The sequence below is a fragment of the Nycticebus coucang genome, chromosome 14, assembly GCF_027406575.1.
Source record: "Nycticebus coucang isolate mNycCou1 chromosome 14, mNycCou1.pri, whole genome shotgun sequence".
Classification (NCBI taxonomy): Eukaryota; Metazoa; Chordata; class Mammalia; order Primates; family Lorisidae; genus Nycticebus; species Nycticebus coucang.
In genome coordinates, this window is record NC_069793.1 from 68319442 (window position 1) to 68343376 (window position 23935).

Sequence of the window (23935 nt, forward strand, 5' to 3'; positions counted from 1 at the left end):
GAGAAGCAAGTCAGAGCCTCTGGGGCCAAACTTCTCAGCGGCCCTGGAGTCAGAGAAGGGGCGAGAAAGCACAGCAGCCGAAAGCTCTGTTTCTTGGGAGCCGCCCACCCCACCTCCCTCGGTGAGCTGGGCGCCCAGACTCCGCTGGGGGAGGAAAAGGAGGGGGGAGGCAAACCCTGCCCACTCGGCTCCGAGCCCGAGCGGCCGCGGAAGTCGGAGGCCGGCGCGCAGAGCGAGGAGGGCACCGGGGGCGGGGGCTCCGCTCCCTGCCTAACTCCTCTCACCCCAGCCAGGAAAGTGAAGGGACCTCGGACTTTAGAGACAGCAGACAGACCGACAGAGATTGCCAGCCGCTCCAGGTCAAGGACTTGCCCCACCCGCGCCTCTCACCAGGCGCTCCCAACTCACTGGTGAGCGCAGCGGCCGGGACTCTGGATGCGGGGACCGCCGCGATGGCCCCGCGCGCGGGACAGCCGGAGCTCTGGGGACCGCTGCTGCCGGGGCTGCTGCTCGTGGCGGCGGCGCTGAGCCCGCCCGCTGCACCCTGTCCCTTCCAGTGCTACTGCTTCGTCGGCCCCACGCTTCTGTTGCGTTGCGCGTCGGGCGCGGAGCTCAGGCAGCCGCCGCGGGACGTGCCGCCCGAAGCGCGCAACCTCACCATCGTGGGCGCCAACCTCACTGTGCTGCGCGCGGCCGCCTTCGCCGGCGGGGACGCGGACGGGGAGGAGGCGGCGGCGGCCGTGCGCCTGCCGCTGCTGACCGCGCTGCGCCTCACGCACAATAACATCGAGGTGGTGGAGGATGGAGCCTTCGACGGACTGCCCAGCCTGGCAGCGCTCGACCTGAGCCACAACCCGCTGCGCGCCTTGGGCGGCAGCGCCTTTCGCAGGCTGCCCGCGCTGCGATCTCTGCAACTCAACCACGCGCTGGCGCGGGGCGGCCCGATGCTGCTGGACTCACTGGACGCGGCGCTCGCCCCGCTGGACGAGCTGCGCCTCCTGGGCCTGGCGGGCAACGGGCTGAGCCGCCTGCCGCCCGCCGCGCTGCGCCTGGCGCGCCTGGAGCAGCTGGATGCCCGGCTCAATGCGCTGGCGGGCCTGGGCCCCGACGAGCTGCGTGCGCTTGGGCGCTCGGACGACCTCCCCGGGCCGCGCCTGCTGCTCGCCGACAACCCCCTGCGCTGCGGCTGCGCCGTGCGCCCCCTGCTGGCCTGGCTGCGTAACGCCACGGAGCGCGTACCCGACGCGCGGCGCCTCCGCTGCGCCGCCCCGCGGACGCTGCACAACCGGCCGCTGCTGGACCTGGACGAGGCGCGGCTGCACTGCGCGGACCGCAACGTCGACGGTCGCGGGGAAGAAGCGGAAGCCGCGGGCCCAGAGCTAGAGGCTTCCTACGTCTTCTTCGGCCTGGTACTGGCGCTGATCGGTCTCATCTTCCTCATGGTGCTCTACTTAAATCGCCGCGGCATCCAGCGCTGGATGCGCAACTTGCGCGAGGCCTGCCGGGACCAGATGGAGGGCTACCACTACCGCTACGAGCAGGACGCCGACCCGCGCCGCGCGCCGGCCCCGGCCGCGCCCGCCGGCTCCCGCGCCACGTCCCCAGGCTCGGGCCTCTGAGCTTCGCCTCCCGGGGGCTGCGGGCTGCCCCTGCCAGCTGATGACCTTACCGGGGCTGCCTGGCCTGAAGCCATGGAGAGGGGACACCCGCGAGCTTGGAGCTCCTAGAACTGACTGAAGCCCTAAGCTGTACCCACCCCCACCCCCCGCTTCTGAGAGCTCCCACGGTCACAGACCCAGAGACATCCCTTCTGGTTCCAGAATCCTTCCTGCCCAGTCTCGGTTCTGAAACATCCCTTCTGGACCATGAGTTTTAAGACTCTCTCAGAGACTCCGTCTGCCCTCCAATGCGAAAGCTTTGACCCCAACAGTAGACTGCGCTGAAGCCCATTTCCAGCTTGGATCCCTCAGCTCCCCTCCCGGGGCTTACGGGCCCTTCCATACCAGTCTGGTCTCAGAGGCAGAGCGCCCCTGTCTGAAGGTTTTTGTGGACTTTGAGCCTTTTCCCATTCCAGAGCTCTGAGCCTTCCACTCTGCACGGAGACCGACATCCTTGGGCTCTTAAATTCGGGCACCCTCCCCCCTTCTGCGGACATACTTCATACCCCTCATCACTCTCCTCTCCCCCCCCCCCAGCACTGGCTCAGGCCCTTCCCTTCCTTGATCCAGACATGGGCCTCAGCTCCTAGTCTATCTACCCCAGGGACAAGCACATCCCATTCTAGCCTTAGTGTGGAGCCAGCCCTCAGCCCTTTCCACCCAGGTTCTGACCTCCCAATACTTTTTGAGTTTGTCCTTAATCTCAGACTCTCAGCTCTTTGCCAGTCTGAGTTTCATGCCCCTGCCCAAGCCTTAGGCTCTTGACTCTGCATACCCAGTATGTGCACTTAGGACCCACCCCTGCTGCTCACTAGTCAAGGTCCAGTGAGAAAGCCAGCCCTGGGATATGCTCACCCCTCCTTCCTCCAAGGATGAGCTCTCAAGTCTGCGCCACAGGTGCAGGTGCCAAGCAACCCTAGTGCTTACTGGCAGAGCCTGTGGGGAAGGAGAGTCCTGAGTGTGTGGGTGGGAAGGTGGAGCCTCTGGACCAGGGTCTCCTGTCCATTGTGGCCTCAGAGGGGCAGGGAGCGGCCCTGAAGGGCGAGGAGCTGCTGCTCACCAATTTCTCCATGCTCTCTCCTACATACTGTGGTTCTTCTCCGCTGGGGATTCTTTGCCACCATGACCCCACCCCATATGCCTTCTGAAAGAGAAGGGGGTCTTGCCTCCTGCCTCAGGCACAAAGCCTCCTGATTCAGGGCCAGAGTCTCAGCACCCTGCCTTCTGCATGGTCCCAAAGCACAATTGGTGAGTGGGGAGGGGTCACCTCTCCCTGACTCCCCACCCCCTAGATCAGGCAGAACGGCTGGCCTGTGTTGTCTCTGCACACAGGAAATCGCCCTCCTTTATTGGCTTGAGGCCTGCCTTCCCCTACCCCAAAACTCTGGATGTCCCTTGGGCAGTTTTCTATAAAGTCTGCAATAATCTCAGATATTCTGCTTTTGTTAAGTGGTGCCGTGTCATTCCTGATGGCCTTGGGGCACTGATGGGTTGGGAAGGGACACATGGGAGGGCATTTTGGACCTCCCTGAGGTGGAACAGTGGTGATGTGTCCTCCTAGACTTCAAGAGAAGATAGGAGCTCTGACTTCACATAGCAGGGTTAAAGCTAGACACATGGAGGGACTTCCCATTGGGACGATGTTGCTGTCGAAGCCAGTGTGCTTTTTATCCTCAGGGATGGGGTTATGCACAGCCAAGATGACATCAGATGCTTCCTCTACATCTTTGGGGTGAGAGTGGGGGTGGGGATGTAGTTAGACTGACTAACCACAGACAAGGCTATGGGAAGCAAATTCATTTATAGAGAGTGAGAGGCAATTATTCAGACAGGAAAGAGGAGGAGTCATTTCCTGCTTTGGGATCATCCCTCTGATGAATTACCTAATACTCCCCATGTCCTCTGTCACACCACAGTCTCCTGGCTAGAGGGTAAGAACTGCACACCCGAGAGAAGCGGTCTGGACATGGGGGTGTGGATAAAATGACTCCTTGAAATATGTGGAGCAAGGGGACAGGTGGGTTCTGGGCCAGTGGGGCCTCAGGTCCCCAGGTGGGACTATTTTGCATTCAGAGTCACAGAGTTCTAGAACCATGGAGAAGTCTAGAATTCTGGCATTTTAGAATCTTAGGGCCACATAATTCTAGAATTTGTGCCTTCTAAACATTGAAAAGGACCTCAGAGGTAATGTTGGAAGCCTCCTAAGCTGTCTCAACAGGGAACATCACTCATGATGGGGAGCTTACTGCCTCCTGGGAGCAAATTGCCTTCTCCCAGAAAATTCCCTACCCTTTCTCCCAGTCATTCCTCGTGAGAAGGGATTAAATTTACTCTGAAAGCATTCCCATCTGTCAATGACCATCAGCCCCCTCAGACGAAATAGTGATGGTCTGTTTGCCACAGGTTAGAGAACTATGTCACTACAGAGAACCTCCCCTGTTTGAAAGACATGCAGAGTAAGACCACAGTGAGTCCTGGTAAATAAAACATGCTATTACCTGTGGGCTTATTGTCAGCAAAAATCTTTGAGGTTTTTATATGAGAAATACTGCTAAGCTAAATATCCAATCAGTAATAATAAAAAATCAACTAATTGAGTGCCTACTGTATACCAGTTGATGTTTAACCTTAACATACATTGTCACCTCTGGGCTGCCATCCTCCTTGCAGTTTGTCAGTGACCTTTGGCTTTTTGGAACTATTGACAGGGTCCCAGGGCCCCCATCCTTGCCTCTTTCACAAATAGCAAGTCATTCAGGCTTTACCTAATATAATTCCATCACATTTAATAGAATAAACAAGGCCTAGAGAAAAGAAACTCCAGGAAATCATGAAATCTCAGAGTAAGGGCCCCTGATCCAGCCAACAGAAGTCACATTAGAGGAAGTCACATTTGAGCTGGGTTTTGAAGGATGACTAGGAGTTTTCAGAACAGAGAAGTATCAACTTCTGCAAAGGCCTAGAGAAGCAGTTCTAAACCTGGGGGTCGTGACCCCTTTGTAACAATGAAAATACATCCTGCATATTGGATATTTAAATTACGATTCATAACAGTAGCAAAATGACAGTTATGAAGTAGCAACAAAAATAATTTTATGGTTGGGGGTCACCACAACATGAGGAACTATATTAAAGGGTCACAGCATTTGGAGGCATTAGGAAGGTTGAGAACCACTGGCCTAGAGGCAGGAAGATCTTGTTAGTCTGAGTATTAGAGAAGCCAGCAATGGCTGGGGCCAGGTAGGAAAATACACCCTGCTTGGGATGTATTTGGAGTGGGCAGGACTCTGCCCTCAGAGGAAGAATCAGGGAAGTAGAGAGGTGTGATGCGGATCAGGGGAGCTGCGATGTGTCTCCCACTTGTATAACCTGGTGTTTCCTTCCTTCTGCCCGTCCTCTTTGTGCCAGGTCCTATGTTGGCGTGGAAGACACAGAGAAATCAGACCTAAGATGTGCCCATGGGAGGCCAGATGGGCAGAGGGATGAGGGAAGGTATGGGAGCCCAGAAGAGATCTTCTGGAATAGGTGAGGGAGGGGATCTGGCTGGCTCCTCTCTGAATCCCTAATACCACCATCCATTTCCCACCCTCTCTCAGAAGTGCCGAAGTCACAGCTTGGTGCCTGTAGCTCAGTTGTTAGGGTGTCAGCCAAATACACCAGGGCTGGTGGGTTCGAACCCGGCCCAGGCCTACTAAACAACAATGACAATCCCAACAACAAAAAATAGCTGGGTGTTGTGGCAGGTGTCTGTAGTCCCAGCTACTTGGGAGACTGAGGCAAGAGAATCGCTTAAGCCCAAGAGTTTGAGGTTGCTGTGAGCTGTGACACCACATCACTGTACTGAGGGTGACATAGTGAGACACTGTCTCAAAAAAAAACAAAAAGAAGTGCCAAAGTCCCACTGAATGAGCAGCCTCCTCCCCTAATCATACTGAATACTGCTGGAAGTGTGAGATGAGTAGGGCCCTAAAGGCCTAGGGACTGCAGGGACTGAGAGGCAGAGGGAAAAGTCTACCTCTAGGATGTCCCTTTAAGAGCAGTCACGATAGAGAGCAGGAGCCAAGAGGAAAGGTGTGCATGTAACTGTCAGGGATGTGGTAGACAGGAAACCAGCTGCACACTTGAAGAAACATGGCAGACTTCTCAGGGTTCTGTGACCCTGTGAACTTTGCGAAACCACCTTTCAAAAATGTCTTCCCGAGAAGCCTTCCACTGCAATGCTCCCTTGCCTGTTCACACTCCTCAGACCTGGAGTGGGAACCAGGGAGGGAGGGCCTACCTAGAGTCCAGAGGACTGGGTTTGAGTCTGAATTCAGCCCCCTACTTGCCATATCACTTGGCCTTAATCAGTCGGAAATACTAGTTGAGACACTGCTGGTGCCAGGGGCTGGATATTTAGTAGGCTATTGTCTTCCTGGCCCAGCCTGACACTTGGCCATGGATGCCCCTGCCCTTCTGGCTCCAGGCTGGAGCTGGACTTATGACCTCTGGAAACACTGCCTGCTCTCCGTGAAATTCATCTCCTTCTTCATTAAGTCTCTTCCTGGCAGACTCTTGGCCCTAATTTATGGACATGGCCTTTCCCAGACTGGGAGAAGTGATGGGGGCAGTTAATATTCCTGTGATAATGCACTTGGCTGCCTTCAGAGTCCCCTCCTGCACCCCTTCACCCCTACCTCACCACTCCCATCCCCTTCCCTCAGCACTGCCACAAGGCAATTTACCAGGGATTAACCAGGCCCGTGTAGACCACTAACCCTTCATGGATGAGTGGGGAAACTGAGACCCAGAGAGCACAGGAGCCCATGCAGGTCACACAGATTGTCAGGAGCAGATCCAGAGGCCAGGATGCCCCCAGTCTGAGTATCTGGTAGGGTCACTCTGCCTCCTAACTCAACCCTATAGTCACTGCCTCCAGGAGCCAGACCCAAACCTGTGGCATCCTGGAGATGAAAAAAAAAGAAGTGAGCAATAGAGGGATGGGAGGATTCTTCAGTCTCCACTGGCAGCTCCCACCTGTCTTCAGAAATCTCCTCTAGCATCTAGCTCAACCCTGCCAGGACTCATGTCTCCCTGCCCTGAGAGGAGAAAGGGGCTTGTTCTGGACCTCTACATCCTGGATCCCTAGGTATTAAACTTTCTGAGCCTCTGTTCTCTGCTGAGCACTTGTTGAGCAAGTGAGGTTCACATCAATGAACCTGCTCCTGTCCTCGGCCAAGACAGTGACCATGCAGGGTCACTGTGATTCTAATGCACAGGGGCCTGGGGAGGCCTTAACTAAGATGATCACCCAGACTGGCAAACTTTAGGGTAGAGTGAAAAAAGCCCCTATTAGTAATTCCATTGGGGTGAAAATGAACTGATACTGTACCAGCTTGGTGGGCCCAGGACTCTACTGACTTTTGACACAACCTGGAGGAGAAAAGAAAAAGTGCTAGATTATCAGGCTAGGCCAGCTAGTCTAACAGCACCAGATAACTAATACACCCCTGTCCTCTAGCCATACCAAATTGCTCTGTTTTAGTAACTGAGCCCAGCTATTTGTTTTTGTTTTTTTTTGTAGAGACAGAGTCTCACTGTACCGCCCTCGGTAGAGTGCCGTGGCGTCACACGCGGCTCACAGCAACCTCCAGCTCTTGGGCTTATGTGATTCTCTTGCCTCAGCCTCCTGAGCAGCTGGGACTACAGGCGCCCGCCACAATACCCAACTGCTTTTTTTGTTGTTGTTGCAGTTTGGCCGGAGCTGGGTTTGAACCTGCCACCCTCAGTATATGGGGCCAGTGCCCTACTCACTGAGCCACAGGCGCTGCCCTGAGCCCAGCTATTTGATGCGCCCGTGCCTTTGCTCACATAGTACTCACTGCCTGATGCCTTCTCCACATATATAGCACTCAAGACAGCTTAGAGTCCCCTCAGCCTTCCTGACGTCACTCTTTCTCCCACTGCTGCACCACCCACATCTTTATATGCACTGACTGGTTTTCTTGTCTCTTGTCTGCAACAGAGCAGAAGCTCCCTCCAGGACAGCGGCTGGGCCCAGTCCACTTTTAGGCACCCAGTCATGATGTGGAGAGATTTGTGAGCCTTTCCCCAGCCCTATCCCTGCAGAAATACAACACACAGGGGAAGAGGCATCACACAGGAAGCTGTGGCCTCCCTCACTGCACGTTGGATGCACACTTCCTTTAACTTCCATAGCCTTTCCCTTCATTAAACATACATCATTGCAGTGATGTATGATGCCTGCATGGCCAGTTCCTTTGTCCTACAAAGTTAGTAAATAGAAAGAAAATGCAGTTTTAGAATATGTGATTGTGCAAAACACAGTTTAGTATTGGCTTCCAAACTTTGGCTTTTTAATATAATGCCAGCTTTCTCAGCTTGCATTTGGAATACTTGTGCAGGACTTCCTCTGGTCAGTGCCCACCATTGGCTTCCTTGCACCATGATCTGCACGGGAAGCTGTTAGCAGATCCGTGTTGAAGCAGGACCAGCTTTAACCTTTCTTTGCACATGGGCTCCCTCTGCTGGCAGAGATGGTGAAGTTCCTTCCTTTCCTTAGTCAACGATCTGTTTGACAAATAGTATTTAAATGCGTACTATGTGCCAAGCACTGTGCCAGGAAGAAGCTGGGGATGCATTTTGAGGAAAACTGACAAAGTCTCTGGCTTATTAAACAATAATAATAGGGGCGGCACCTGTAGCTCAGTGAGTAGGGCGCCGGCCCCATATACCAAGGGTGGTGGGTTCGAACCTGGTGCCAGCCAAACTGCAACAAAAAATAGCCAGGCATTGTGGCGGGCGCCTGTAGTCCTAGCTACTCGGGAGGCTGAGGCAAGAGAATTGCCTAAGCCCAAGAGTTGGAGGTTGCTGTGAGCTGTGAAGCCATGGCACTCTACTGAGGGTGACATAGTGAGAAACTGTCTCTAAAAAGAAAATAAATACTACTACTAATAACTAATATTTATATAGTTTGCTGTGGGCCAGGGATTGTCCTAGGCACTTCATATATGTTAACCCATTTTATCCTGATGAAGGGTCTATGAAGTAGATTTCATTATCCTCCCTTACAGATGAGAAAAATAAGGCACATAGAAATGAATAATTTGCTCAAAGTCTCATGCTTCATTAGAGGCTAAGTTTGGCTTATAACTCAGGATCTGCTCCACAGCCACATTCTTAAGCCACAAACAAGAAAATAAATAAGCAAATTACTTCTTATGAGGGAAATAAACAGAGTGACATGAGAGTGAGGGACAGGGAGTGCTCTCCTCTGAATAGGGAAGTCGTGGAAGACCCTGTGAGGTGACCTGCCCTAAATGATAAGGAACGAGTTATGTAAAGAGCCTGGGAAAGATTATTTCAGGCAGAATAAATAGCAAGTGCAACAGGGCTGCGACCAAATATTCCAGCATCAGGGGGCGGAGACAAGATGGCTGACTGAAGCCAGCTTTCCACAGAGGCTCCCATCCAGAAGGAGGGTTAAAGGACAGAAATTTAGCAGACCCCCCTGATCTAGTTGCCAGAGACCTTTTAAACTCTTCCACCTGGAGGATTAGAGCTGCACCAAGAGAGAAGGTTGAAGAACTGCAATCAACCCAGCTGATGTGAGCTGCAACCCCAAGGATACAAACAAAAGGTACAAAACCCATCACCAAGTGGATGGGAGTCCCCTCCCCCATGAGAATGGCTCAGAGTACCCCATAAACAAACAAGCAGAGTTCAAAAGTCCTCCCATTATACTCCACGGGAGAGACCCTCTAAAAACTAGACCTACTTCCCCTACTAGGGTACCATGGCGCTCTCCAGCCAGGCATAAAACTGTGTAAAACTGTATATATTCTCTACCTGCAATTCTGAGCTCCCAGCACTCCCCTCCACTCTCACTCTGAGGTCTGGAGGCCTGTCCCCCAGGAGTCCAGATTCTTGGGTGATTTCTCGAGGGGTGTGGACAAGGCTGGACAGCTGCTGGTCAATGCTGATTCTGCTGCACAGGAGTGAGGAGAGGAGAGGTGGCTGAGAGGAACCATGCCAGAGTGGCCGTGCCCCGAGGTGCAGAGCAGCAGCCGTTTTTGGCAACAATAGGGCTCACCCCTGGATATTCTGGAGTCACACCCCCTGTCTCTCTGGGCAACCAGAGGAGGCCGGGCATCTTCTCAGGTGGCAACCACCAGCAGAACAGATCTGGGATGGAAACACAGACCCCATGAGTAAAGAGTTTGCCTGAGGTGGTACCAGCCTGGGTGGAGTGCTGGGGACTAGAAAATGCATACACAGTGCCAGCTGACTCCCAGGGCAGGGCTGACCCAGAGGACTGCTTTACTGAGCCTAAGATGCACTCGGCCCTCAGGGCATCATAAGCCTAGACAAAAGACAGGGCCTGAGGTGCAGGTTGTGTGAACTCAACACAGCTTCTCTTTTGCAGGGGAATTTAGCCAGGACAGAAACAAATTCTGCAAAGTTGTTCTGTTCTGTCAGTAACATCAATCAGGGGTGGGGCTGGAACTGAGTGAACACCCCCAGCCTCCATCAAGTGCCCGAGGTTGTCAGGCTTCGCTTCCCCCTGCTGGATAGAGGCAGAGAGCAGCGGCCTGGCTGAGGTGACATAGATTTCCTTGTGATTCAGGCAGATGCAAACCCCTGGAGTATCTGCTCATTGGAGGCAACTGGGTCACAGCCCTGTGGGGTTATCAGTGACTGGGTGTGACAGAGGTGCAAGGTGGGAAAGGAGGCATCAACCTTCTCAGACTAATCTGTTTTCTGGGTGGGTTCTTCTGACCTCATGGAGCACCGGAGCAAGTCATATTTGAGTTGTCAGCAGACCCCCATGATCTAGTTGCCAGAGACCTTTTAAACTCTTCCACCTGAGACAGGTGCTGACTGAGACAATTGATTTGGACCTTTTGAACTGAGCCAATCGCCCGAGGACTATCCAAGTGGTGCCCTGGGTGTGTGGTTGTAGGAAGGCTTGATTTTCCTTTTCCAATTGTTGCCTGTGGGGGATGGGGTGACTTAATTGCTGGTATTTCTCCACAGCTGAGACTTCAACCCAGAGTAACTGTTTCACTAGGGTTGGACAGAGAACAGCTGAAAACAAGACAGAGCCACTTAGTCCCACCACACCAAACAGCTCCCCAGTTTCTCAGGCGGGAGCACTGTATGGGTCCTCGGCAAAGCTCCAGGGGAAAAGTCAAACAGTGTAAAATAATCAGTGGGAGAACTCTGATAACATGAATAACCAGAGTAGGTCAACCCCTCCAAGGAAGGATATGGCAGATGCAACTGAAGATCCCTTTCATAAACAGATGGCTGAGATGTCAGAAATCAAATCAGAATTTGGATTGCAAACAAGATTAATAGAATGGAGGAAAATTTGGAATTAGAAATTCAAGGAGCAATTCAAAAGTTGGAATTAGAAATTCGAGGAGAAATTCAAAAGTTGTCTTAAGAATTCAACAAATTTAAAGACAAAACCACCAAAGATTTTGACACCCTGAAGCAAGAATTTGTAGTCCTCAAAGATCTGAAAAATACAGTAGAATCCCTCAGTAACAGAGTGGAGCAAGCAGAAGAAAGGATTTCTGACATTGAAGAAAAAGCTTTTGAATGCTCCCAAACTCTCAAAGAGGAAGAGAAATGGAGAGCAAAAACAGATCATTCTCTCAGAGAGCTCTGGGATAATTCGAAGAAGGCTAATACCTGCCTCATTGGAATCCCTGAAAGCAATGAAGTGGCTTTGCAAGGCACAGAGGCCCTTCTCCATGAAATTATGAAAGAGAATTTTCCAGACATGCCAAGAGATTATGAAATTCAGATAACAGACAGTTTCAGAACCCCAGCACAACTTACCCAGAATAAGACATCCCCTAGGCACATCATAATTAACTTCACTAAAGTTAATATAAAGGAGAAAATTCTGAAAAGCAGCCAGACGTAAGAAAACCATTACCTACAAAGGGCAGGATATTAGAATGACTGAAGATCTCTCTGCTGAAATTTTTCTTTTTCTTTTTTTTTTTTTGTAGAGGCAGAGTCTCACTTTATGGCCCTCGGTAGAGTGCTGTGGCCTCACACAGCTCACAGCAACCTCCAACTCCTGGGCTTAAGCAATTCTCTTGCCTCAACCTCCCGAGTATCTGCTGAAACTTTTCAAGCCAGAAGAAGGTGGTCATCAACTTTTAATCTCCTAAAACAAATAACTTTCAACCCTGGATCCTGTATCCAGCTAAACTGAGTTTCATTTATGATGGAGAAATTAAACACTTTAATGACATTTACATGTTGAAGAAATTTGTCATAACCAAACCAGCTCTTCAGGATATTCTCAAACCTATCCTCCATAATGACCAGCCCAATCCTCTACCACAAAAGTAAACTCACTCAGAAACTTTTGATCAAACTCCGACTTCCACATTGGCGAAAGGATTAAAAATGTCCACTGGATTTTCAAAAAACTCGATACCCCAAATTTTACCAGAGTTATCAATATTCTCCATTAATGTGAATGGCTTTAACTGTCCTCTAAAGAGGCACAGGTTGGCTGACTGGACATAAAAACTCAGGTCAGATATTTGCTGCAAACAAGAATCACATCTTACCTTAAAAGATAAATATAGACTCAGTGTGAAAGGATGGTCATCCATATTTCAGGCAAATAGTAATCAGGAAAAAGCAGGTGTTGCAATTCTATTTGCAGATACAATTGGCTTTAAACCAATGAAAGTAAGGAAGGATAAGAATGGTCACTTCATATTTGTTAAGGGTAATACTCAATATGATGAGATTTCAATTATTAACATTTATGCACCCAACCACAATGCGCCTTAATTTATAAGAGAAACTCTAACAGATATGAGCAACTTGATTTCCTCTGGCTCCATAATAGTTGGAGATTTTAACACTCCTTTGGCAGTGTTGGATAGATCCTCCAATAAGAAGCTGAGCAAAGAAATTTTAGATTTAGGACCTTCCTGCCGGCTGGGGCATTCGCCAGGTGGAGGCCACGGGCATGCAGTTTGTCTCACAACTTCTTTGGTGCTTCACGCCAAAACACGCGCAGCCACACGGCTGGGTTTCCAGTCTCGCAGAAAGCATTTGCCCTTGGCCACTTGAATTTCTGTTTCAGGTTAAGAACAAAAAGATGCACCTGGACTTCCCTCGGATCTCTCTGCATTGTTAAGCTTCGGGTGGAATTTGAGGGCCTTGAGCTGTAAGCCTTGCTGTTTAATAGAAATCTGTTCTGCTCAACTCCGTGGACAATCTGTCACTTATGGGAAGTGTCTCCCACTGAAGGCATCCAAAGTTCTTTAAGCCACCAAAAAATAAAAAACAACAACAACAAAAAAACAAACCAGTGCCCAAGGTTGTCTGACATCTGCCCTACCAAGTGTCCATCATGCTGGGCCCCGAGGGAGGTGAAGGTTTTGTGGTCAAGCTCCGTGGCCTACCCTGGTCCTGCTCTATTGAGGACGTGCAGAACTTCCTCTCCAACTGCACGATTCATGGTGGGACCGCAGGTGTCCACTTCATCTACACTAGAGAGGGCAGGCAGAGTGGTGAGGCTTTTGTTGAACTTGAATCAGAAGATGATGTAAAAATGGCCCTTAAAAAAGACAGGGAAAGCATGGGACACTGGTACATCGAGGTGTTCAAGTCCCACAGAACCGAGATGGATTGGGTGTTGAAGCACAGAGGTCCCAACAGTGCTGACAGCGCCAACGATGGCTTCATCCGTCTTCGAGGACTCCCATTTGGATGCACAAAGGAAGAAATTGTCCAGTTCTTCTCAGGGTTGGAAATCCTGCCAAATGGGATCACATTACCTGTGGACCCCGAGGGCAAGATAACAGGGGAAGCTTTTGTGCAGTTTGCCTCCCAGGAGTTAGCTGAGAAGGCTCTGGGGAAGCACAAGGAGAGGATAGGACACAGGTATATAGAAGTGTTCAAGAGCAGTCAGGAGGAAGTTAGGTCATACTCAGATCCCCCTCTAAAGTTCATGTCTGTGCAGTGGCCAGGGCCCTATGACCGCCCTGGCACAGCTTGGAGATACATTGGCATTGTGAAGCAAGCTGGCCTGGATAGGATGTGGCCTGGTGCCTACAGTGCAGGCTACAGTGGCTATGAAGAGTACAGAGGCCTCAGTGACGGCTACAGCTTCACCACTGACCTATTTGGGAGAGACCTCAGCTACTATCTCTCTGAGATGTATGACCACAGATATGGAGATGGTGAGTTCGCAGTGCAGAGCACCACTGGGCACTGCGTCCACATGAGGGGGCTGCCATACAAAGTGACCGAGAATGACATTTACAATTTATTCTCTCCACTCAACCCCGTGAGAGTGCATATTGAGATTGGCCCAGATGGAAGAGTGACTGGCAAAGCAGATGTAGAGTTTGCCACTCACAAAGAGGCTGTGGCAGCAATGTCGAAAGACAGGGCTAACATGCAGAACAGATACATAGAGCTCTTCTTGAATTCAACAACAGGGGCCAGCAATGGGGCATACAGCAGCCAGGTGATGCAAGGCATGGGGGTGTCAGCAGCCCAGGCCACTTACAGTGGGCTGGAGAGCCAGTGAGTGAGTGGCTGCTATGGGGCTGGCTACAGTGGGCAGAAGAGCATGGGTGGGTACGACTAGTTTTAAAAAAACATTTAAGTTTTTTTCAATCAAATTTTCACAGGCAGCCAACAAGCAATGAAGAGCAGTTATAACTCTAGAGGAAGCTGTGGGGACCCATTTTGCACCATGAGTTTGTGAAATCTGGATTAAAAAAATTACCTCTTCAGTGTTTTCTCATGCAAACTTTTCTTCTAGCATGTGATATTGAGTAAACTAAAACTATTTTCAGCTTTTCCCAATTAACATTTTGGTAGTATACTTTAGAGTGATGTTATCTGAGTTTAAGTAGTTTAAGTATGTTAAATATGGACCTTTTTCTACCACATCACAGTGAACACACTGGGGAGACGTGCTTTTTTGGAAAACTCAAAGGTGCTAGCTACCTGATTCAAAAAGAAATATTTCTCATGTTCATTGTAGTTTATTTTAATTTAAAATCTTTTAGGTTAAGTTTAAGCTTTTTAAGAGTTAGTTTTGAGAATTGAGACACAATACTAATACTGTAGGAATTGGTGAGGCCTTGACTTAAAACTTCCTTTGTACTGTGATTTCCTTTTGGGTGTATTTTGCTAAGTGAAATTTATTAAATTTTTTTGTTAACTAATTTTTTTTCTTAAAATAAAGATTTTTCCACAAAAAAAAAGAAATTTTAGATTTAAACCTAACCATCCAACATTTGGATTTAGCAGACATCTACAGAACATTTCATCTCAACAAAACTGAATACACGTACTTCTCATCAGCCCATGGAACATACCCCAAAATCGATCACATCTTAGGTCACAAGTTTAACCTCAGTAAGTTTAAAGGCTAAAAATTATTCCTTGCATCTTCTCAAACCACCATGGAATAAAAGTTGAACTCGGTAACAACAGGAATCTGCATAGTCATACAAAAACATGAAGTTAAATAACCTTATGGTGAACTATAGCTGGGTCAGAGATGAGATTAAGAAGGAAATTGTCAAATTTTTGGAACAAAACAACAATGAAGACACGAATTACCAGAAACTCTGGGATACCGCAAAGGCAGTCCTAAAAGGGAAATTTATAGCACTGCAAGCCTTCCTCAAGAGAACAGAAAGAGAGGAAGGTAACAACTTAATGGGACATCTCAAGCAACTGGAAAAGGAAGAACATTCCAACCCCAAACCCAGTAGAAGAAAAGAAATAACAAAAATTAGAGCAGAATTAAATGAAATTGAAAACAAAAGAATTATACAACAGATCAATAAATCAAAAAGTTGGTTTTTTGAAAAGATCAATAAAATAGATAAACCTTTGGCTAACCTAACCAGGAAAAAAAGAGTAAAATCTCTAATCTCATCATTCAGAAATGACAAAGAAAAAGTAACAACAGACTCCTCAGAAATTAAAAAAATCCTTAATGAATATTACAAGAAACTTTATTCTCAGAAATATGAAAATCTGAAGGAAATTGACCAATACTTGGAAGCACGTCACCTTCCAAGACTTAGCCAGAATCCAGTGGAAATGTTGAACAGGCCCATATCGAGTTATGAAATAGCATCAACCATACAAAATCTCCCTAAAAAGAAAAGCCTGGGACCAGATGGCTTCATGTCAGAATTCTACCAAACCTTTAAAGAAGAACTAGTACCTATATTACTAAAACTGTTCCAAAATATAGAAAAAGAAGGAAGACTACCCAACATGTTCTATGAAGCAGACATCACCCTGATCCCCAAACCAGGAAAAGACCCAACAAGAAAAGAAAATTATAGACCAATATCAGTAATGAATATAGATGCAAAAATATTCAACAAGATCCCAACAAACAGAATCCAGCAACACATCAAACAAATTATACATCATGACCAAGTCAATTTTATCTTAGGGTCTCAAGGTTGGTTCAATATACGTAAATCTATAAATATAATTCAGCACATAAACAAATTAAAAAACAAAGAACATATGATTCTCTCAATTGATACAGAAAAAGCTTTTGATAATATCCAGCATCTCTTCATGATCAGAACATTTAAGAAAATTGGTATAGAAGGGACATTTCTTAAACTGATAGAGGCCATCTACAGCAAACCCACAGCCAATATTGTATTGAATGGAGTTAAGCTGAAATCATTTCCACTCAGATCAGGAACCAGACAAGGCTGCCCATTGTCTCCACTGCTCTTTAACATTGTAATGGAAGTTTTAGCCACCTCAATTAGGGAAGAAAAGGCGATCAAGGGTATCCCTTTAGAGTCAAAAGAGATCAAACTTTTGCTCTTCGCAGATGATATGATTGTATATCTGGAAAACACCAGGGATTCTACTACAAAACTCTTAGAAGTGATCAAGGAATACAGCAGCGTCTCAGGTTACAAAATCAACATTCATAAATTGGTAGCCTTTATATATACCAACAATAGTCAAGCTGAAAAAACAGTGAAGGACTCTATTCCATTCATAGTAGTGCCAAAGAAGATGACATATTTGGGAGTTTATCTAACAAAGGACGTGAAAGATCTCTATAAAGAGAACTATTAAACTCTAAGACAAGAAATAGCTAAAATGTTAACAAATGGAAAAGCATACCATGCTCATGGCTGGGAAGAATCAACATTGTTAAAATGTCCATATTACCCAAAGTAATATACAATTTTAATGCAATCTCTACTAAAGCTCCACTGTCATACTTTAAAGATCTTGAAAAAATAATACTTCGTTTTATATGGAATCAGAAAAAACCTCGAATAGCCAAGACATTACTCAGAAATAAAAACAAAGCAGGAGGAATCATGCTACCGGACCTCAGACTGTACTATAAATCGATAGTGATCAAAACAGCATGGTATTGGCACAAAAACAGAGAGGTAGATGTATGGAACAGAATAGAGAACCAAGAGATGAATTCAGCTACTTACCGTTATTTGATCTTTGACAAGCCAATTAAAAACATTCAGTGGGGAAAAGATTCCCTATTTAACAAATGGTGCTGGGTGAACTGGCTGGCAACCTGTAGAAGACTGAAACTTGACCCACACCTTTCACCATTAACTAAGATAGACTCTCACTGAATTAAAGATTTAAACTTAAGACATGAAACTATAAAACTACTAGAAGAAAGTGCAGGGAAAACTCTTGAAGAAATCGGTCTGGGCGAATATTTTATGAGGAGGACCCCCCCCCAGGCAATTGAAGCAGCTTCAAAAATACACTATTGGGACTTGATCAAACTAAAAAGCTTCTGCACAGCCAAGAACACAGTAAGTAAAGCAAGCAGACAGCCCTCAGAATGGGAGAAGATATTTGCAGTTTATCTCTCCGACAAAGGTTTAATAACCAGAATCCACAGAGAACTTAAATGTATAAGCAAGAAAAGAACAAGTAATTCCATCTCAGGCTGGGCAAGGGACTTGAAGAGAAACTTCTCTGAAGAAGACAGGTGCATGGCCTACAGACATAAGAAAAAATGCTCATCACCCTTAATCATCAGAGAAATGCAAATCAAAACTACTTTGAGATATCATCTAACTCCAGTAAGATTAGCCCATATCACAAAATCTCAAAACCAGAGATGTTGGCGTGGATGTGGAGAAAAGGGAACACTTCTACACTGCTGGTGGGAATGCAAATTAATACATTCCTTTTGGAAAGATGTTTGGAGAACACTTAGAGATCTAAAAATAGATCTGCCATTCAATCCTATAATTCCTCTACTAGGTATATACCCAGAAGACCAAAAATCACATTATAACAAAGATATTTGTACCAGAATGTTTATTGCAGCCCAATTCATAATTGCTACGTCATGGAAAAAGCCCAAGTGCCCATCGATCCATGAATGGATTAATAAATTACAGTATATGTACACCATGGAATATTATGCAGCCTTAAAGAAAGATGGAGACTTTACCTCTTTCATGTTTACATGGATGGAGCTGGAACATATTCTTCTTAGCAGAGTATCTCAAGAATGGAAGATTAGTTTCAGCCCTACTATGAAACTAATTTATGCCTTTCATATGAAAACTATAACCCAGTTATAACCTAAGCATATGGGGAAAGGGGTGAGGGAGGAGAGGGAGGGGGGAGGGGGGCAGAGGGAGGGTGATTGGTGGGATTACACCTGCGGTGCATCTTACAAGGGTACCTGTGAAACTTAGTAAATGTAGAATATAAATGTCTTAACACGATAACTAAGAAAATGTCAGCAAGGCTATGTTAACCAGTGTGATGAAAATATGTCAAATGGTTTATAAAACCAGTGGATGGTGCCCCATGATCGCATTAATGTACACAGCTATGATTTAATAATAAAATAAAATTTAAAAAAAAGATTCCAACATCAGATGAGAGGCACGTGCTGGCTGTGCTGCTCCTACACGCCTGGCCTATCTATCCTTATTCTCCATACATACCTGGTCCCAGCCTCTACACCTCTCATTGGATCCCTGTCCCAGTTTCCTCCCTTGTCCCCCTGGCTGCAGTTTCTCCTCTGGTCCGTCCTTTGCACTGGGTCCAGCTTCTCTCCTAGGGGAGCTTCTGATCTGGTGCAGACATGCGGCAATGAAAATGTATGAATCTGTTTCCTCTCGCTGCCCTGCCCAAACCTGTCCCGTTTTCTTCTGGATAAAAATCAAGCTCTTTGGATGGATTATGTGTAACCCCTCACTCCCTAGTCCAACCTCCTGCCAGCTCTTCCAGTGCCCTTCACCCCAGCCACACCAATGTCCTTACAGTTTCCTGACGGCTCCAGGTTTTCTTAGCCTCTGAGCCTCCCCATGTGCTGTCCCCTCTATCTGGAATTTCCACAGCCCCTCCTTACCTACCTAATTTCTTTTACCCTTCCAAATTCAGTTCAAGAATTTCTTCCTGTAGGAAGTCTGCTTAATTCCCCATCTCAGCAACCCCAGCCGAATATGAAAAACCCTCTCTAGTGCCCTATGGCGCACTGTGACTATGTGTCAGGCCCATCTGCAGTATTCCTCAGCAGCGATTCCGAATCTCTGTCCTCATGCCTTACCTCCCTATAGATCTGTGAGCAATTTGAGGAAAGAGATTAGGAAAGGGATTTTCTTATTTATTTCAGTGTTTTCTTGGTCAGCATAAGCTCCAGCAAATGGTATGTGCCCAATTAGTGTTGCTTGCAGTTGCAAGCTAGCCTTGTTCCATTTCTTCTTTTTCTTTTCTATTGAAATTTATAAAGAGTAAAAATCCATTTCTTTTTGGCCTATAGTTCTGTACGTTTTGACACTTGAAATAAAGAACCATTCCATCATCCCTTCAAAATCTCTCCTTTTGTCTCTCTTCCTCCCAACTCCAGTCACTGGCAACTTAGTGGGTTTTCTGTCCCCATAGTTTTGCCTTTCCAGGTGCCAGAATGTCATATAAGTCATACATAAAATATTTGCCCTTTTATGTTTGACTTCTTTCATTAAGCATAATACGTGAGAGACTCTTCCACGTTGTTGTCAGCACTGTTGTAGTTTGTTCATTTTTATTGCTGACGAGTATTCCTTTGTATGGGTGTACAATAGTTAATCTATTCAATAGTTAAAGACCATTTGGGTTGTTTCTAGTTTTTTACAATTATGAATATAACCACTATAAACATTCATATGCAGATTTTTTTTTTTATAGAGATAGAGTCACACTTTATGGCCCTCAGTAGAGTGCCATGGCCTCACACAGCTCACAGCAACCTCCAACTCCTGGGCTTAAGCGATCCTCTTGCCTCAGCCTCCCGAGTAGCTGGGACTACAGGCGCCCGCCACAACACCCGGCTATTTTTTGGTTGCAGTTTGGCCGGGGCCGGGTTTGAACCCTCCACCCTCGGTATATGGGGCCGGCGCCTTACCGACTGAGCCACAGGCGCCACCCCATATGCAGATTTTTTAAGGAATGTCACTTTTTATTTCTTTTGGGAGTAGAATTTCTAAACCGTATAGTTAAATGTTTAAATTTTTTTTCAAGAGACATTGCCCAAGCTAGTCTTAAATGCCAGGCCTCAAGAAACCCTCCCACCTCAGTATGCTTAATTTTTTTTTTGAGACAGAGTCTCACTATGTCACCCTGGGTAGAGTGTCGTGGCATCACAGCTCACAGCAACCTCAAATTCTTGGGCACTGAGCCAGTAGTATGCTTAAAGTTATAAGAAATTTCCAAATTATTTTCTAGTGTCTGTACCATTTTGCATTCCCACTAGCAGTGTTTCAGAGTTCCAGTTCCGCCACATTTTCACCAACAGTATTCGTTGAAACCATCAATTGAATTGCCTTTGTGCCTGTTGAAAATCAGTTGACCATTGATACATGTATGCAAATATATTTCTGGATTCCCAATTCTGTTTCATTGATGTAGGTGTCTATTTTTTCACTACTATCACACTGTCATGACTGATAGTAAGTGTTGAGGTCAGGTAGCAGAAACCTCCAACTTTCTTCTTTTAAAAAACTTCTTGGCCATTTTAGTTTCTTTACCTTTCTATATAAATTTTAGAATCAGCTTGTCTGTATCTATAAAAACAATCCTGCAGAAGTCCTGATTTGAATTGTACTGAATCTCTTGTCATTTAAGGAGGATTGATATCATAACAATACCGAATCTTCTGACCTGTGAACACGTTATAGTTCTCAGTTTATTTAGGTCTATTTTGATTTCTTTCATCAGTATTTTTTACTTTTCGGCATAGAGATCATGCACATATTTTGTTAGGTTTATAACTAAGTATTTCAGTTTTGGGTAGTGTTATAAATGCCATCATCTTTTAAATTTCAATTTCAAATTTTATGATACAGAAGTACACTAATTTTTGTATATTAATTGTGTTTCTTGCAACTTATCCAAACTCACATATTATTTATAGTAGCTCTTTTGTAGATTTCTTGGGGTTTTCAAAATACATAATAAAGATGTCTATAAGTAGAGAAAATTTTATTTTTTCCTTTAATTCAGTAAGGCTTTGTATCTTTAACTTGCTTTGTTTCACTAACTAGGACCTCCAGGATAATGCTAAATAGGGGTGAGAGTAGTCATCCTTGTCTAGTTCCCAGTCTTAGAGGAAAAGTATTCAGTCTCTCACCATTATCTCCTATGTTAGATGTAAGTTTTTTATAGATACTCTTTTTCAGATTAAGAAAGATTTCTGAAAGTTGTTTGTTTTTTTAATCATGAATAGATGTTGAGTTTTGTCCAGTGCCTTATCTATTGAGATCAGCACTTCTTTAGCTGCATCTCATAATTAGATATTTGTTCTCCTTTTCATTTAATTCACAGTATTTTCTAATTTCCCTCGTGATTGCCTCTTTGGCCCATTTAAATATGTGTTACTTAATTTCCAAATATTTGCAAATTTTCCAGAAAACTTTCTGTCATTGAATTCTAGTTTAATTCTATTATGATCAGAGAAAATTTCTTTATGATTTAAATTATTTTAAATTTGTTAAGATGGTTTTTATGGTTCTTCTTGGTGCCATATACACTTAAAAAGATTGAATATTTCATTGTTTTGCCTCAGCCTCCCAAGTAGCTGGGGCTACAGGCACCTGCCACAATGCCCAGATACTTTTTTGTTGTTGTTGCAGTTTGGCCAGGGCCGGGTTCAAACCTGTCACCCTTGGTATATGGGTCCAGCGCTCTACCCACTGAGCCACAGGCACCGTCCATTTTTCATTGTTTTAAGAGAAAATATTCTATAATGTAAATTAGGTCAAAACGTAACAGAGAGAATGGCCCCTGCAGCGCCTGTAGCTCAGTGGGCCACATACACCTAGGCTGGTGGGTTCAAACCCGGCCCAGGACAGCTAAAATAATAATGACAACTGGAACAACAATAATAAAAAAAAAAGCAGGTGTTGTGGTGGGCACCTGTAGTCCCAGTTATTGGGAGGCTGAGGCAAGAGAATCACTTAAGCCCTAGAGTTGGAGGTTGCTGTGAGCTGTGATGCCACAGCACTCTACCGAGGGCAACATAATGAGACTCTGTTTCAAAAAAAAAAAAAAAACACGGAGAGACTGGCCTTAAAAGCAAAAGGGTAAAACTGTTTTCTGTCTCTTCAAAACCCTCTTCCCTTTTTTGAGAAGAAAGCCTACATCCCTACCTCAGGCCAGTGCTCAGGAGGGGCAGGGGAATATCTTTTGTTCTTTGTGCCACAGGAGATAACTCCTTGGGGCCAGACTATCTCAGATGGGATTGTGGGATTAATCAAAACTTTAAAAGCTCTGTTCTTCTGCACAGAATCAGGAATTTGAATTTTGAAATAATGGTCTGACATTTTCCTTCTTTACCAGCAGGATAATAAATTACTCTTTCCTTCTCCTCAAATCATTTTGAACTCTTGAGCTCAGGCAATTCACCAGCCTCAGCCTCCCTGAGTGCTAGGATTACAGGCGTGAGCCACCACACCTGACCGATTTACTGGCATTTTAAAAAGCTAAGAGAAATGAAGCTCCAAAGCACAAGGAAGACAGCGATAGCAGGAGAAAAACTGAAAAAAAAAAAAAGGAAACGGCAAATCTCTCTCCCTTGGTTAGAATCCTGTGAAGATGCCAGGGCACTCCTCCTAAATTGTGATAACCAAGCCAATGTGACCATTCCTATTTTTTAAAGGAGAACATTAAAGAAGTGCTGGCCATTTGACTATTTGTCCTCAGATCTAATCCCCTTGCTCTGTTCTGCAGGGCCCTGACCATTGCAAACTACATTTCCCCACATTCCTCAAAAATTCACTTTTAATTAGACTCTGCCAATAGGAGGCATGAAATTGGAGGGCAGGCGAACAGGAGAAGCCAGTGTGTTTCTCCCACGCTCTCAGTTTTGGGCAGCATTCCCAGCAACAGCTGCTGCTTCTGTGATTCTGGCTTCCTTTGATACCCTCTCTCTCATATCCCTGCTGGGCTGAACTGGTTCCTCAGCTGGGGTAACACCACCCCTCTCCTTGTCCTTAGGAGTGACACTGGTTTCGTGTTGTACCTGATCTTTGGATTGCCCCGCCTCTCCTCTGCCCTTTCATTTCTTCCAACATTTTAATTACCTTTGCTGCACTTACATTCCTGCTGCTGGCATACACTCTTGGACTGGGATTACATGGATGTAATCCATGTGGGAGGACAGCAGAATAATAGCTCTAGCTCCTGCTTTAAATGTCAAAGTCTCCTGACTGAAATGTCAATGTCTTCTTACTGCCCTACTCTGGCTGAAGGGAGCATCAAAGGAAACAGACTACTTTCTGGGCAACCAGGAGGTCAATGGTCTGATCTAAGTTGTACATTATTTTATAGAAATGCAAAAACTAATGTTTTTTACATGTAATTTTCTGGGAAAGTCATCTTATATTCAATGACTTCTTCCTTCTATATTAATATAGTACATTATTATTAGAACATTGACACTTCAGGTGGCACCTGTGGCTCAGTGGGTAAGGCACCGGCCCCATATACTAAGGGTGGTGGTTTCAAACCCAGCCCCATCCAAACTGCAACAAAAAAAATAGCCAGGCATTGTGGTGGGCGCCTGTAGTCCCAGCTACTCGGGAGGCTGAGACAAGAGAATTGTCTAAGCCCAAGAGCTGGAGGTTGCTGTGAGCCGTGTGACGCCCCAGCACTCTATAGAGGGCGATAGAGTGAGACAACTCTGTCTCTACAAAAAAAAAAAAAAAAATTAACTCTTCCTCACCCATATCCCTACTCCT

General features: G+C 46.3%; 2 protein-coding genes across 2 annotated transcripts; both read left to right on the forward strand.

The window, feature by feature from the left end:
- The first annotated feature begins 230 nt into the window (after window positions 1-230).
- On the forward strand, window positions 231-3067 carry TPBGL (trophoblast glycoprotein like). Its single transcript, XM_053560925.1, has one exon. The coding sequence runs from the start codon at window positions 453-455 to the stop codon at window positions 1617-1619; it is 1167 nt and encodes a 388-aa protein (XP_053416900.1). The 5' UTR covers window positions 231-452; the 3' UTR covers window positions 1620-3067.
- A 9699-nt stretch (window positions 3068-12766) lies between these two features.
- Window positions 12767-14917, forward strand: LOC128565038 (heterogeneous nuclear ribonucleoprotein F-like). The gene has a single exon (XM_053561241.1). It carries the CDS (start codon window positions 13054-13056, stop codon window positions 14236-14238), a length of 1185 nt encoding a protein of 394 aa, XP_053417216.1. The 5' UTR covers window positions 12767-13053; the 3' UTR covers window positions 14239-14917.
- Window positions 14918-23935: the final 9018 nt, after the last annotated feature.